This window comes from Glycine soja, chromosome 18 (assembly GCF_004193775.1).
Source record: "Glycine soja cultivar W05 chromosome 18, ASM419377v2, whole genome shotgun sequence".
NCBI lineage: Eukaryota > Viridiplantae > Streptophyta > Magnoliopsida > Fabales > Fabaceae > Glycine > Glycine soja.
In genome coordinates, this window is record NC_041019.1 from 3,771,340 (window position 1) to 3,784,599 (window position 13,260).

At 32.7% G+C, this 13,260-nt stretch overlaps 1 protein-coding gene and 1 long non-coding RNA gene across 2 annotated transcripts; one reads left to right on the plus strand and one right to left on the minus strand.

Moving 5' to 3' along the window:
- Positions 1-2,587: 2,587 nt before the first annotated feature.
- LOC114395915 lies at positions 2,588-5,304 on the minus strand. The gene is made up of 3 exons (XR_003663148.1): positions 3,581-5,304; positions 3,390-3,499; positions 2,588-2,867 (listed from the first exon to the last, which is right to left on the minus strand). It is a non-coding gene; the product is annotated as an uncharacterized LOC114395915 (long non-coding RNA).
- A 4,206-nt stretch (positions 5,305-9,510) lies between these two features.
- On the plus strand, positions 9,511-12,181 carry LOC114395124 (L-type lectin-domain containing receptor kinase VIII.1-like). Its single transcript, XM_028356831.1, has one exon. It carries the CDS (start codon positions 9,895-9,897, stop codon positions 11,950-11,952), a length of 2,058 nt encoding a protein of 685 aa, XP_028212632.1. The 5' UTR covers positions 9,511-9,894; the 3' UTR covers positions 11,953-12,181.
- Positions 12,182-13,260: the final 1,079 nt, after the last annotated feature.

The following is a 13,260-nucleotide window of genomic DNA, read 5'->3' on the forward strand; positions in this document are numbered from 1 at the left end:
GAAATCATGAAACACTTAATTATGATTTACTAGATGCACGTTTTGATTAATATACATGTTATTTTATTGAAAAAAACAAAATTCACTTCAATAATTTTTATATTTCAAGGATTAGTCTTATAATTTTTTTACTATAATAATATGTTTTCAGCAACAAAAAAAATGAAACGGTCATTCCTTGCCGTTGTGTCTTTTTCTTAGATTTGAGACACCGAATCACATATTTAACGTTGATATACACTTGCTTAATTGTTCATCGATGCAAAACTAAAATCCAACCATTCATAATTAACTGTGTCTTTGGATAGGTGATGTGTAGCTTGGATACAAATTACTTGAGATAAATAATAAATGTTTGTGTTATATTTTAAGTAAATTCCACATTGAACTAAACATGTTATAAATTTTTAACGTTATATAATATATTAATCAAATGACTATTTTTTTTAAGGATTTTGATTGGTTATGCCTATTTTTAGTAAAGTCTGTTTTCTTAATTCTTTTCTTTTTTTTAAAAGACCCGAGTTTAGTTTTACTTGTATAAGTGAATCTATGTAATTTTTATTTAATTTTTAATTGATTTTTGACTATTTTTTTTTGTTTTTACCAAAAATAACTCCAACCAAAAGTCCACCATTTACATGATTAATAATTAAACATCTGATAATATAATTAAGAAACTTAACTATTGCTTATTCACCAGCTATACTAGATCACAATTTTCCGCTCCATTCATTTTGAGTTATGTGAACTACTACTAATACCTTAATTGATTCTCTATCCAATTGATTGAACCCGGGGGATTCAATCTGATTTTTAAAACTATAATTAAATGGTCAGCTAAATTTGGTTGAACACACAATACTCCATTTTTTTTTTCTTTGGTGAGATTGAAGTCAAGATCCTCATTATAGTGCCCGTGAAGAAGAGTACTAATGTTTCTAGAGAGTATAGTTGTTTATTTCTTTAAAACACAACATGACGGGGATGTGCCTCACGTTAACGTTGACTTTTGATGACAATGCCAAAATATCTGAAATTTGGATTTTTTTGCTATGCTTTTGTTTCACTATTTTCTTTTCGCTTCCTTTGTTTGTTTGAAGGTATATCCTCTAAAAATACTTTAAAATTATTAATATAAACAATTTAATTGGAGTTTGTAGTCTGTATAATAATGTAGGATTGTTTGTTGATTCATACATATATGTTAATAATTTGGAAGAAGAAGGAAGGGAGAGGAAAGATATCAAAGTATTACATTTTTATCGTAAAACTACGTACTATCCTATTATCATATAAGTACTTTTCAATAATAATAATAATAATAACTACTTTTAAATTCATATTTTTATTAACAAATTCTCATTTTTTATTTGAGAATGATTATGTCATTCTTTATATATATGTTTTCTTTTTCTTTAAACATGAATCACATAAAAACATATGCAATTTTGTTATATTTACTATTGCAAAAAAGATGATTCTACATCTATTAAATGATTCTTTTAGACGGTTTTGAACCGTCTTTGTAACGAAAAACATTGAAAATTAAATTTTTTTATGACAGTTCTTAAATAATCGTCTTAAAAAAACTGCACATTCTAAGATGGTTTTCAGGAAAATAACCGTCTTAGAATGAAAATCGTCTTAAAATATAATTTTTTTAAAAAAAAATTTACGATCCTAAGACGGTTTTTTTTTTAAAACCGTCTTAAACTATCTACAATTTAAAACAGTTTTGAACCGTCTTAAATGATCCGTTTACAGACGATTTTGAACCGTCTTTGTAACGAATGACGTTGAAAATTAAAATTTTCTACGACGGTTCTTAAATAACTATCTTAGAAATACTGCATATTCTAAGACGATTCTCAAAAAAATAACTGTCTTAGAATATAATTTTTTTAAAAAAATTTACGATTCTAAGATGGTTTTTCTGAAAAACCGTCTTAGAATATTTACAATTTAAAACGGTTTTTTCAGAAAGAACCGTCTTAAAATATATTTTTTATAAAAAAAAATTTAAAAACCCCAACAGCATATTCAATTCCATTTGGCCCCAAATTTTAGTTTCAATGCAGGTTGCTACTCACTTTTAATTTATTTACCCTTTTATTACATAGAACATTCTTTCCTACCCTACCCGTTGCTATCATAGTACCATTCACTATCAAATTTATTTACTTCATATATCATATATCCCTAAACTATCCAATCCTAAAAAGCACCAAGTATATCTCATTTATTTGGGGAAGGGAGCAATTGAAGATTCCACCAAGTATTTGCAAAGTGCCAAATTAACAATAATAATCTTATCCTACTAGATGAGGTCAACTATGCATAGATCAACAATGTCATTAAACCCAATTAAAGACCAAATCTTCTAAGATTTTAATTAATAAACATGTGCAAATAAATAAAACGATCAATCCAATGTATGCATAGCGGGTTTATCATTGAGTGCTTGTTTTTATCAAATGAGAAGAAGATATAACACCTCGGCAAGTATGAAACAAAGTAAATTAAATATGTTTTCTTGCTTTATACTAAAATATATATAATGAATTTTAAGAAGATAAAACCCCTTTACACTTGAAAAGGTCAAGCTTGACACAAATAGAATGTGTATAAAAAGCTTATGCTCAAACAAAAAAATAAATTTCTACCCAAATAGACATCGTCACAATATAACAGGAGTAGTTTAAACTAATAACCCACCAAAAGACAGTTTAATTTAAGTGGGATTAAACTAGATTTCTAGTTATTTAGATTAACTACAGTTCAATACAAAGATGTTGCTTAATACTTACATCTTTAGGAGGAAACACTTCAATTCTGGACTCCATTCTTGAATTTATTGCTTCAAGCTTCATTGACAAAAATTGTGACAAAAAGGTAAAATTATATATATATATATATATATATATATATATATATATATATATATATATATATATATATATATAACAACATATAACAACACAATTCACACTTCTGCTTGCCACTGAAGCAATTGGATATAATTAATTATCTAATCAAGGACCAATGTTTTCCCAATAACCTGAATAAAAAAAAGTGCCTCGATTTATGATTTCCTTGAAAACACAGTATAACATCACCTATGAGGAACAATTTTCAAACTTATTATGAATAGGGTCATCTTAATAGAGACTTACATACATCCACAGATGGCTTTGTTCTTTTCATTTAACAAGTAACATTTTTTTTCAGCCTTCCATGTTTCAAAATGGAATCCAAAATTCTATGGAAAAAGAAAAGAACAAAATCAATCAATGTTTGTGCAAACTGCCAAGCATACATATTGAAACATTCAAGCAGTGCAAAGGGGTAATCAAGTCCAAATTTGAGTACTAAAGCAAGGTACTAACCGATAATCCAACAGCAACACTAAGAAGTGCTATTTTATTAGTTCTTGCATGTAGGTTGATAAAGACATTAAATGTGCAACTTCTATCTTCACTTGTCCCAAAAACAGAGCCTATAAAAGGAAATAGGAATCATATCATGTTAAGTTGAACTTTGATTGTAAACATAGTAACTACCAAATTTAACTACTAACCTAAAAATTGACCATTAACAAACACATGGACAACATGGCCTGCAGAATGCACAATAATGCTGGGTTTGTTCCTTCCTCTAAGAAAGGATTTTGATGAACTTATGTCAACACTGTGGCATGCAAACCAGAAAATAGTTAGATTTCAACTGCTGAGAACTAAGAAGAGAATAAGAACTTATGTCTTAATTAAATTTAAATGGGAACAAAACTAATATATAAAACAAAAAAGATTAAAAAATGTGTTTAATCGCCCCTATGAGCATTTCAATCTTTTTTGCATAACATTGACAAATATGCTTGACGAGTGGCTAGATTCAATCTTATGCATCATCATTCACACAATATGAATTTAATTAAGAACGAAGAAAGTGTATTTCTGCATTTGCATTGCATTGATCCCGCAAGTTTCTCAAAATTTAAGCATGTATAACTTTCCCATATAAATATTAGCTTGATCTCTCTGCATATAATATTCTCGCTTAGTCATAAATCACACATACACACTATACTACTTAGACTGTACAAATCAAAATCTGATGTCTTTGTCTCAGTGTGTGTGTGTGTACACACACACACACACACACACACACACATATGAAACTTGGACTTGAAGAACTTCCAAACCTATAACGCCATACAGAACAATACAAAATTACAATAAAGTATAGTAACATATGCATACTTAGTGCCTTTGGATCTTTGAATTTTGCTCCCTTTAGAAATACCATAACAGTCAAATGCAATTAGAATTTAGTACAAGCTAAAGCAAAAATGAACAAAAGCATTTGGATACACTGAAAAGGAATTAGAAACCAATGTAGTATTTGATCCATCAACTCCAAACACTCCTCCACCATTCTTACAAACAACATCATCGCCTCAAAACCTTGCTCGTTTTGACATAACCCAGCCAGAATCGTGTTATAAGACACAAAATTCTTCTCTGGCATTTCATCGAACACCTTCAAGGCCAAATTGACCAACCCAAACTCCATATACGCCATGACCATCTCAGTCCAAGTTATAACATCCTTGACTTTCATCCCCTCAAGCAACCACTCCACATCATCAACATTTCCAACCCTAACTTAATAGCGTGTGCGTGAACCAGTTGACCTTCCATCAACAACGTAGACGCGATGGGAAGTATGGATAAAGTGAAGTCATTGACTCTAAACGCGTCTGTGGCCTGCATGTTACGAAACAAGTGAAACGCGGTGTCGTATAAGGAGTCCTGAAGCGCAGTAGAGATATAGGTGTTCCTCAAAGCAATGTCCCTGTGTGGTATTTGGTTGAAAGAGGCATACTTGGCATAGAGAGAGACGAGGGCATTGGCAACGAAGGGGGAGTCGAAGTGCACCATTTTGAGTACGGCGGCGTGAACTTGGAGGCCAAAATGGAAGTGGTGGAGGAGTGAAGAGTAGGTGTATGTGTACTCGTTGGGGGGGGGGGAGGTGGGAGCCAGTGGTCATGCGGAGGAAGAGATGGAGCGCGTGGTGCTTGGAGAGGAAGGAGATGAGGGTGGCGAGAGATAGGGTTGAAAGGCAGGGGCACAAAAAGGATAGCTAGGGCCGAAGGGCATGAGTCAAAAACTTATGTTTTCACTTAACGACGGTGCTAGTTAAAAAGCGTATTAAATTAGTTGGCACATGGTATTCCAAGACGGTTGTGATAAAAACTACGTCGAACTCTTCATTCAAATACACGTTTTTTCAGTTGTGTGGTTTCTATGACGATCTTTAATGTAACCGTTATTATAGACCTCATTCAGGAGCGCTTATATTTACGATAATGCCACTGTACTTTTTTCTAAGATGATTTTCTCACGACCGTCGTAGAAAGGGTGTCGTAAAAAAACTTATTTTTAGCAGTGATTCTTATATTATTTTATCTTGTTAATGCATTAAAATATGTTAAAAGACTATCTCTCTCTCTCTTTATATATATATATATATATATATATATATATATATGTGGTGTAAATTGAGAAACGCAAGAAAGGAATGCAAATGAAGGTATTTTTGAAAAATAAGGGTGTGTTTGGTTTGTATTTTCATTTTCTGAAAACTATTTCAAAAGATTAAAATTCTGAAATCATGTTTGGTTTGACTTTTTATTTTATGCTTTCAAGAAATAAAAAACACTGAAAATGCGTTTTCAAAAGGAAATGTATTTTTAGATTTGCTTAAAATTATTGCTACCGCATTTTCATTTTATCCAAAATGAGATTCCTGATTTCAATTGAAAACGAGATTTTATTGTTTCCAGATTTTGGTTCGTTTCAAAAAATATTTTTACTGAAAATGAAAATAGAAATCCAACCAAACACATTTTCATTATCATTTTTTATTTTGAGTGAAAATAAAAATAGAAAACAATCAAACCAAACAATCTGGATTCAAAAAAGAGACTAACCATCACAATAGATGACGACAATTTCATCTTTTAATTGAGAAACGATTCTCTCCCTTCATTTTTCATCCAATCTTTGGACAAACCCAATTCTAACATGAGATCCACGTTAACTTTTCATTTGTCTCTTTGAATATGTTAAGTTACAAAAGATAAAACATGTGATTTTTTAAAACTTTTCCTTCCTCATTTATTCCAACTTTCAATTTCTATTGAAACAAAAAGATTTAAATACTTTTTAGTTCTGGTAATTTAGTTCTTTTTTGTTTTAAGTTTTTTTTAATTTTTTTTTTAGTCTTTATAAATTATATTTATTTTATTTTTTATTCTTATAATATTTTAAATAATATTTTTTTCATTATCCAAAACATTATCTACGACTGAAAACAAAACAAAGATAATTTATAAAAATAAAAAATATAAAAAACACTAAATCACAAGAGCTAAAAAAATATTAAAAAAAACAATGAAAGTGTGTTTGTAGGGAAACACTTGTCACTATCATTTATTTCATAGGCGATCACTGTGTAAAAAAATTGGTAAACAGTGTTCTACTTTTTTCAATTAATTAATTTGAATTTTTAATACCATTGTTACTTAAAATATTTTTCCTAATTATGATCACATTATAATTATTTAATAGTTAATTATTACAATAGAAATATTTTTTAAAAATAAGTGAAATAAAAAACTCCATTTACTATATGTGAATATGCTTTATAATAAAATTATATAAATATTTTAAATTATATAAATTTGGTGTTTTGATCTTTTATTTCATTTTTCTCTTTTAAATAATACCTTAATTTACTGGTGAGTGCTATGTCGTGATGAATATATATTTAGAATCAAAACTTAGACACAACTTAAAAAATAATAATAAAGTTTATATCTAAATCGTAATTTAGAGCTTTCCAAACTCAAAATTAAACATGCATGTTAGCAAGAATTTTCAAACACTAGACCTCTTGAATCAGTTGAGTGCATTTGCACATACGTTGCCTTCAGCTTTTATTTAATATAAATAGTACTACTGTATTGTGTCATTATACTCCTTATGCCATACAATATATTTTCTTTTTCTTTTTTAATTTACTTTTACTTTTTTGCTGAATTATATTGATACAAATGATACAACAAATTTACAAAGACAATTTTTTGCATAGTAATTATTACCTTTTAGTTTTCAAAATGTTACTTATATAATATTGATTCTTATTTTTTCATAAGAGAATTTCCTTCTTTTTCTTTTTCTTTTTTAATTTTTTTGATTGCAACAACGATGCATATACAACACGCTTTATGAATGTGATCACTCTATGCCTACGACTCACAGATTACTCATGCTAAACTTTATTCATAAAAATATAATTAACATTGTATTAGGACATCTTCAAACATAATATTTTATGAGCTGTTCAACTTAAGGATGCATAGCTTAATAAATTTCACATTGGAGCAAATGAATTGGTGCTCCTTAAATAAGCATCAAGCTAACAATAAACTTAAGCCTCACAACCAAATCACTTTGAAGTTCACAATACAACTTGGAAACAAAATTACAAAAAAAGAAAGAAAGAAAAGTCACACTAAAAATCAAATGCATTGATTTGCGTTGGAGAAAATATCAAGTCACACCATCAAACGTACTCAATTTACACCGAAGATGGTCACAATAGAAAGACTATCATGGAGTGTGAGAGTAAGGCAAAAAGTGACATTACAAGGCGGAGAGAGAGCAAAAATGTTGAGAAAAAGGGACATTACAATTAAGTGAAAAAAAAAATGACTTTGGAGCAAAAGAGAGTGTGTAAGACGAGTATGGAAGGAGAAAAGAATAATGAAAGTTGGAATGCTCTGGAAGAGTAAGCGTTGAAAAATGATGATTGTTCTATACAACTGGGGCCCATTTAAATAATGCACCTTTGAAGAAAAAAAATTGGATTGCTTTTGTGTATACGTGATCTATAGAACCATTGAAGTTCTAATAAGTAACTCAAGAAAGGTTCTACCAACTTAAGATTTTTTTTTTAAAATTGATATTTTAAAAATATTTTTTCCCACAAATCATAAATGTTTTTCACTAACAACAATTTTATTCAAATTAAACAAACACTAAATATTTATTCACTCAAAACATTCAAATTATATTATTTATATGAATACGCGATTTATAAGGCCTACCAAAATTCAAACAAACAATTGAAGTAATATTCTACCACTACAACATCATTCATGTTGAATTTTACTTTTAAATTGACATTTTTAATTCACAAACCATAAATTTTTTTCATCACAACATATTTGTTTAGATTAGGTAGGACTATTTGGAGTATCAAATTTTTTTTCCTTCAAAACATTCAAGTGGGATTCCTTTACTATTAGGTATGACTATTATGAACATCAAAACTTACTTTCAAGTTTTCGTTTCAAGTTGATAACAAATATGTTCAAACTAGATAGGACTTATGAGCATCAAAATTTTTTCTCTCAACACATTCAAACTAGATTGTTTATATCTATACATGATTTAGAAGATCCACCAAAATTCAAATATGTAACTCAAGTAAGGCTCCTCTAATTCCACCATTATAACAACATTCATATTGAATTTATGAATATTACTTTTAAGTTGACATTTTAATTTTTTTTCACATATCATAAATATTTTTCATTGACAACAATTTTGTTCAAACTAAATAGGACTATTATGAACACCAAAATTGTTTTCCCTTAAAACATTCAAATTGGATTTGTTTATATATATATATATATATATATATATATATATATATATATATATATATATATGGGGTTTACATGACCCATTGAAATTTGAATAAACAACACAAGTAACGTTTCACCATTACAATACCATTCATATTAAATTTATGGTTTTTGCTTTGACATTTTAAAAATTTATTTTTTTCATGGATCATAATTGTTTTTCACCACCAACAATTTTATTCAAACTAACTAGGACAACTATGAAAAATTTTCTCTCTCAGAACATTTAAACCAAATTGCTTATATATATATATGTGGTTTATAATTTCACCAAAATTTAAATAAATAACTCAAATAAGATTACTTGTTACAATAATATTCATACTAAATTTATAAATTTTACTTTCAGGTTGACATTTTAAAAACTTAATTTTTCATTGATGATAAATGTTTTTGACCAAGAATAATTTTGTTCAAACTAAATAAAACTGTTAAGAAAACATTTAATGTAATTACTAACTACATATTCAATACTCAAGTACAACTCTACATCAATAGTACTACTAAGTAAGGACTAGTATTAATCAAGTTAAAACTTCTTTTTATTACCAAAGAAGACTGACCCAGAATCCAACCATTTCCTCAGTCATCATTTCCATGTATGATATATATCAGTCACCAAACCATGCAGTAGAAGTCTTTTAAAACCACACGTAAATTAGCCAAAGACATTTGTCCTTTCTTCGAATTGTTTAAAGAAATGTAACCCACTATATATTCTACACAATTTTTCCAGTTTACTTTTTTAATTATGACGGTGAAACACATAACCGTTACGAGAGTGTGAAAGTGCAGACCCACCACCCCCAACACACACTGTCTGCTCCAGTCTCCCTCCCCCCTTTGAATTTTCTGCCATTATTATTCCTTTGTTTCCTTCTTCCGTTTTACACTTCCCCCCATACTTGGCTTCTGCATTCATAAAACCAATCAATTAAACACAACATAACAAAAACTTACTTTAAAAAGGCACTCAACAACAATATTACTCTTACTCCCACCTCGTGAAGGTAAAATAAAATCCAACATCAGCAGCAACAACAAAATGAAAAACAAACTACCTTAACCATTCCAACATTACTTTCACTGTTTCCTCGGTATCACCGAATCAGAACATGAACATCCATCTCCATTTCCCAATGTCACCACTTCAAACATCCTTCTTCGTCTTCTTCCTATGTTTTCTCAATGCCTCTTCTTCTATTTTCGCCACCACCCAATTTGACTTTGGGACTTTAACTATGAGCACTTTGAAGCTTCTCGGCGATGCCCATTTGAACAACAACACCGTCAGCCTCACCGGCGACCCCGCCGTCCCCAACTCCGCCGCCGGAAGAGCCCTTTACTCCGCCCCTGTCAGATTCCGGCAACCGGGAACCCCTTCTCCGGCGAGCTTCTCCACCTTCTTCTCCTTCTCCGTCACCAACCTCAACCCCTCCTCCGTCGGCGGCGGCCTCGCCTTCGTTATCTCGCCGGACTCCTCCGCCGTCGGCGACCCCGGCGGCTTCCTCGGCCTCCAAACCGCCGGCGGCGGAAACTTCCTCGCCGTGGAATTCGACACCCTGATGGACGTGGAGTTCAGCGACATCAATGGAAACCACGTCGGATTAGACCTAAATAGCGTCGTTTCGACGCAAGTTAGCGACTTGGGAGGCATCGGAGTGGATCTCAAAAGCGGTGACTCGGTGAACGCGTGGATCGAGTACGACGGAAACGCCAAAGGGTTGCGCGTTTGGGTCTCGTACTCGAACGTTCGGCCAAAAGATCCGATTTTGAAGGTGGATCTCGATGTGGGTATGTACGTTAACGATTTCATGTATGTGGGGTTTTCTGGGTCTACCCAAGGTAGCACCGAGGTTCACAGTGTTGAGTGGTGGAGTTTTAACTCCTCCTTTGATTCCGCGGCGGCTCCTGCCGCCTCGTCAGCACCCTCCGCCACGTCAGAGCAAAAGGAGAGTAGGTCGTCTAGGAAGAGTACTGTGGGGGCAGTTGCTGGGGTTGTCACTGCTGGTGCTTTTGTTCTTGCTCTCTTTGCTGGTGCATTGATTTGGGTGTATTCTAAGAAGGTTAAGTATGTGAAGAAGCTCGATCATTCTATTGAGTCGGAGATTATTAGAATGCCTAAGGAGTTTAGCTACAAGGAGCTTAAATTGGCCACTAAGGGGTTCAGTGCTAATAGGGTCATTGGTCATGGTGCTTTTGGGACTGTGTACAAGGGTGTGTTGCCTGAGAGTGGTGACATTGTTGCGGTGAAGAGGTGTAACCATAGTGGCCAGGGGAAGAATGAGTTTCTGTCTGAGTTGTCTATAATTGGAAGTCTTAGGCATAGGAATTTGGTTCACCTTCAAGGTTGGTGCCATGAGAAAGGTGAGATTTTGTTGGTGTATGACTTGATGCCAAATGGGAGTCTGGATAAGGCTTTGCATGAGTCTAGAATGCCGTTGTCTTGGCCTCACAGGCTCAAAATTTTGTTAGGTGTGTCGTCTGTTTTGGCCTACTTGCATCATGAGTGCGAAAACCAGGTAATTCATAGGGACATTAAGACTAGTAACATTATGTTAGATGAAGGGTTCATTGCTAGGTTAGGCGATTTTGGTTTAGCGAGGCAAACGGAGCATGACAAGTCTCCTGATGCCACTGTGGCTGCCGGGACAATGGGGTACCTTGCACCTGAGTACGTGCTTACTGGTAGAGCCACGGAGAAAACTGATGTGTTTAGCTATGGTGCTGTGGTTCTTGAGGTGGCCAGTGGGAGGAGGCCTATTGAGAAAGATGCTCCTGCTGCTGGGAATGGTAAAGTTGGAATTAGCAGCAATTTGGTGGAATGGGTTTGGAGTTTGCATCAAGAAGGTAAGTTGCTAACAGCGGCTGATCCGAGACTTGAAGGTGAGTTTGAGGAAGGGGAGATGAGGAAGGTACTCTTGGTTGGATTAGCTTGCTCACACCCTGATTCAATGGCAAGACCTACTATGAGGGGTGTGGTTCAGATGCTGCTGGGTGAGGCTGAAGTGCCTATTGTCCCTAGAGCCAAGCCATCTACTAGTTACAGTACTTCTCAACTCTTAATGAACTTGCAAGATAGTGAATCTGAGTGTAATAATGGTATGATCACCATCTCTACCTCTTCATCAGAGAGCAGCTTCAATGGCAGAGATAGTCTGATGGAAGTCTAGAGCTGAGATCTTGTCATTTTTTTAATTATTTACTCAAATTGTAGATAGAGTGGTATGTATTCTTTTGATCATGTATTTAAACGCCAATAACATTACGATTAAAGGCCTTGAGAAAGGAAAGAATTTTGGGGAATATGCAATTTTGCCTCTGGCATTTAAGTTTATGGTAGAGTGCTTCTGTTGTACATTTTTATACAGATTAAATTAAAATGATCTTGGTGCGGAGAAATGCAAGATGCTGGTGTTGAGTTTGAGTGTTACATGCAATCTAGGGAAGGTCGTGGATTTGCATATATTGTTGTTTCACTTCTAATTCGTGTGTAGTGGTTTAGAGCTAGTTGGAGTTAACTAACTGATGCTAAATACCATTTTCTTTGGACAATTAGATTTCACCTACCATGGTATAATGATGAAAACAGCAATTTCTCTAAAGCTTTCTCCCTTTCTTTTAGAAATCCAGGCTTCGTACTGTATCTTACACTCATAACAAATGGCAATTTTATTCCCTTTTCCGTTTTGGTGTAACATAGCTTTTTAGTATAATGTTGTGGCACCAAGTCTTTTTTGTATCATTTTGTTAATTTGCTGAATTCATTTTTAAAATTTTATGGAAAGACAGATATTTGTTTGATAACATTTTTTACCCTGGGTGCTTGACTGATAGCTTATGCATATAGCTGAATATATATTATTACATCTGAACTCCAGATGCCATACACAACAATTTAGAGTAAGCAACCATCATTTAACAACAATTTAGAGTAAGGAACCATCATTTAGTTTTTAATATCAACAACGTAATTTATTCCTAGTGTCTTCCATGTGATATTTTCTTGCATCAGCTTTGTTTCTAGCCTCACACTCGAAGGTGTTCTTGTTTAGGTTGCTATCTATGCTTCTCTTTGTGATTACAACTCATCAGGGCTGCAAGTCTGTCACATTGACCTTTCTTGCAATTTTTTTGATGGTGACATTGAAGCTGTATTGTTGATATTTGTAAATGGGTGTGAGAATCATTTACTACTTCAGTCCTTTTTAAAACTTTTATATTTGTTTGGTATGATGGACAGCTGGACTTGAAGGCTCAAGTTGGGTAGTGATCATTGTGTTAGTGAAGACCTAGATTAGATCTATCTCCCTTGTAAGGATTCTATGGAAAATTTCGAAAACCAATGAGTGACGCCACTTTTCTAATACTTCAAGTGGAAGTTTAGCCTGGATTTTATTTCAACAGAATACTTAATTTTGGTTGAAATTGTTAGTGCTTCTTTCCTTTGGCATGGCTTGTATTTTTTTTTTTACATAATT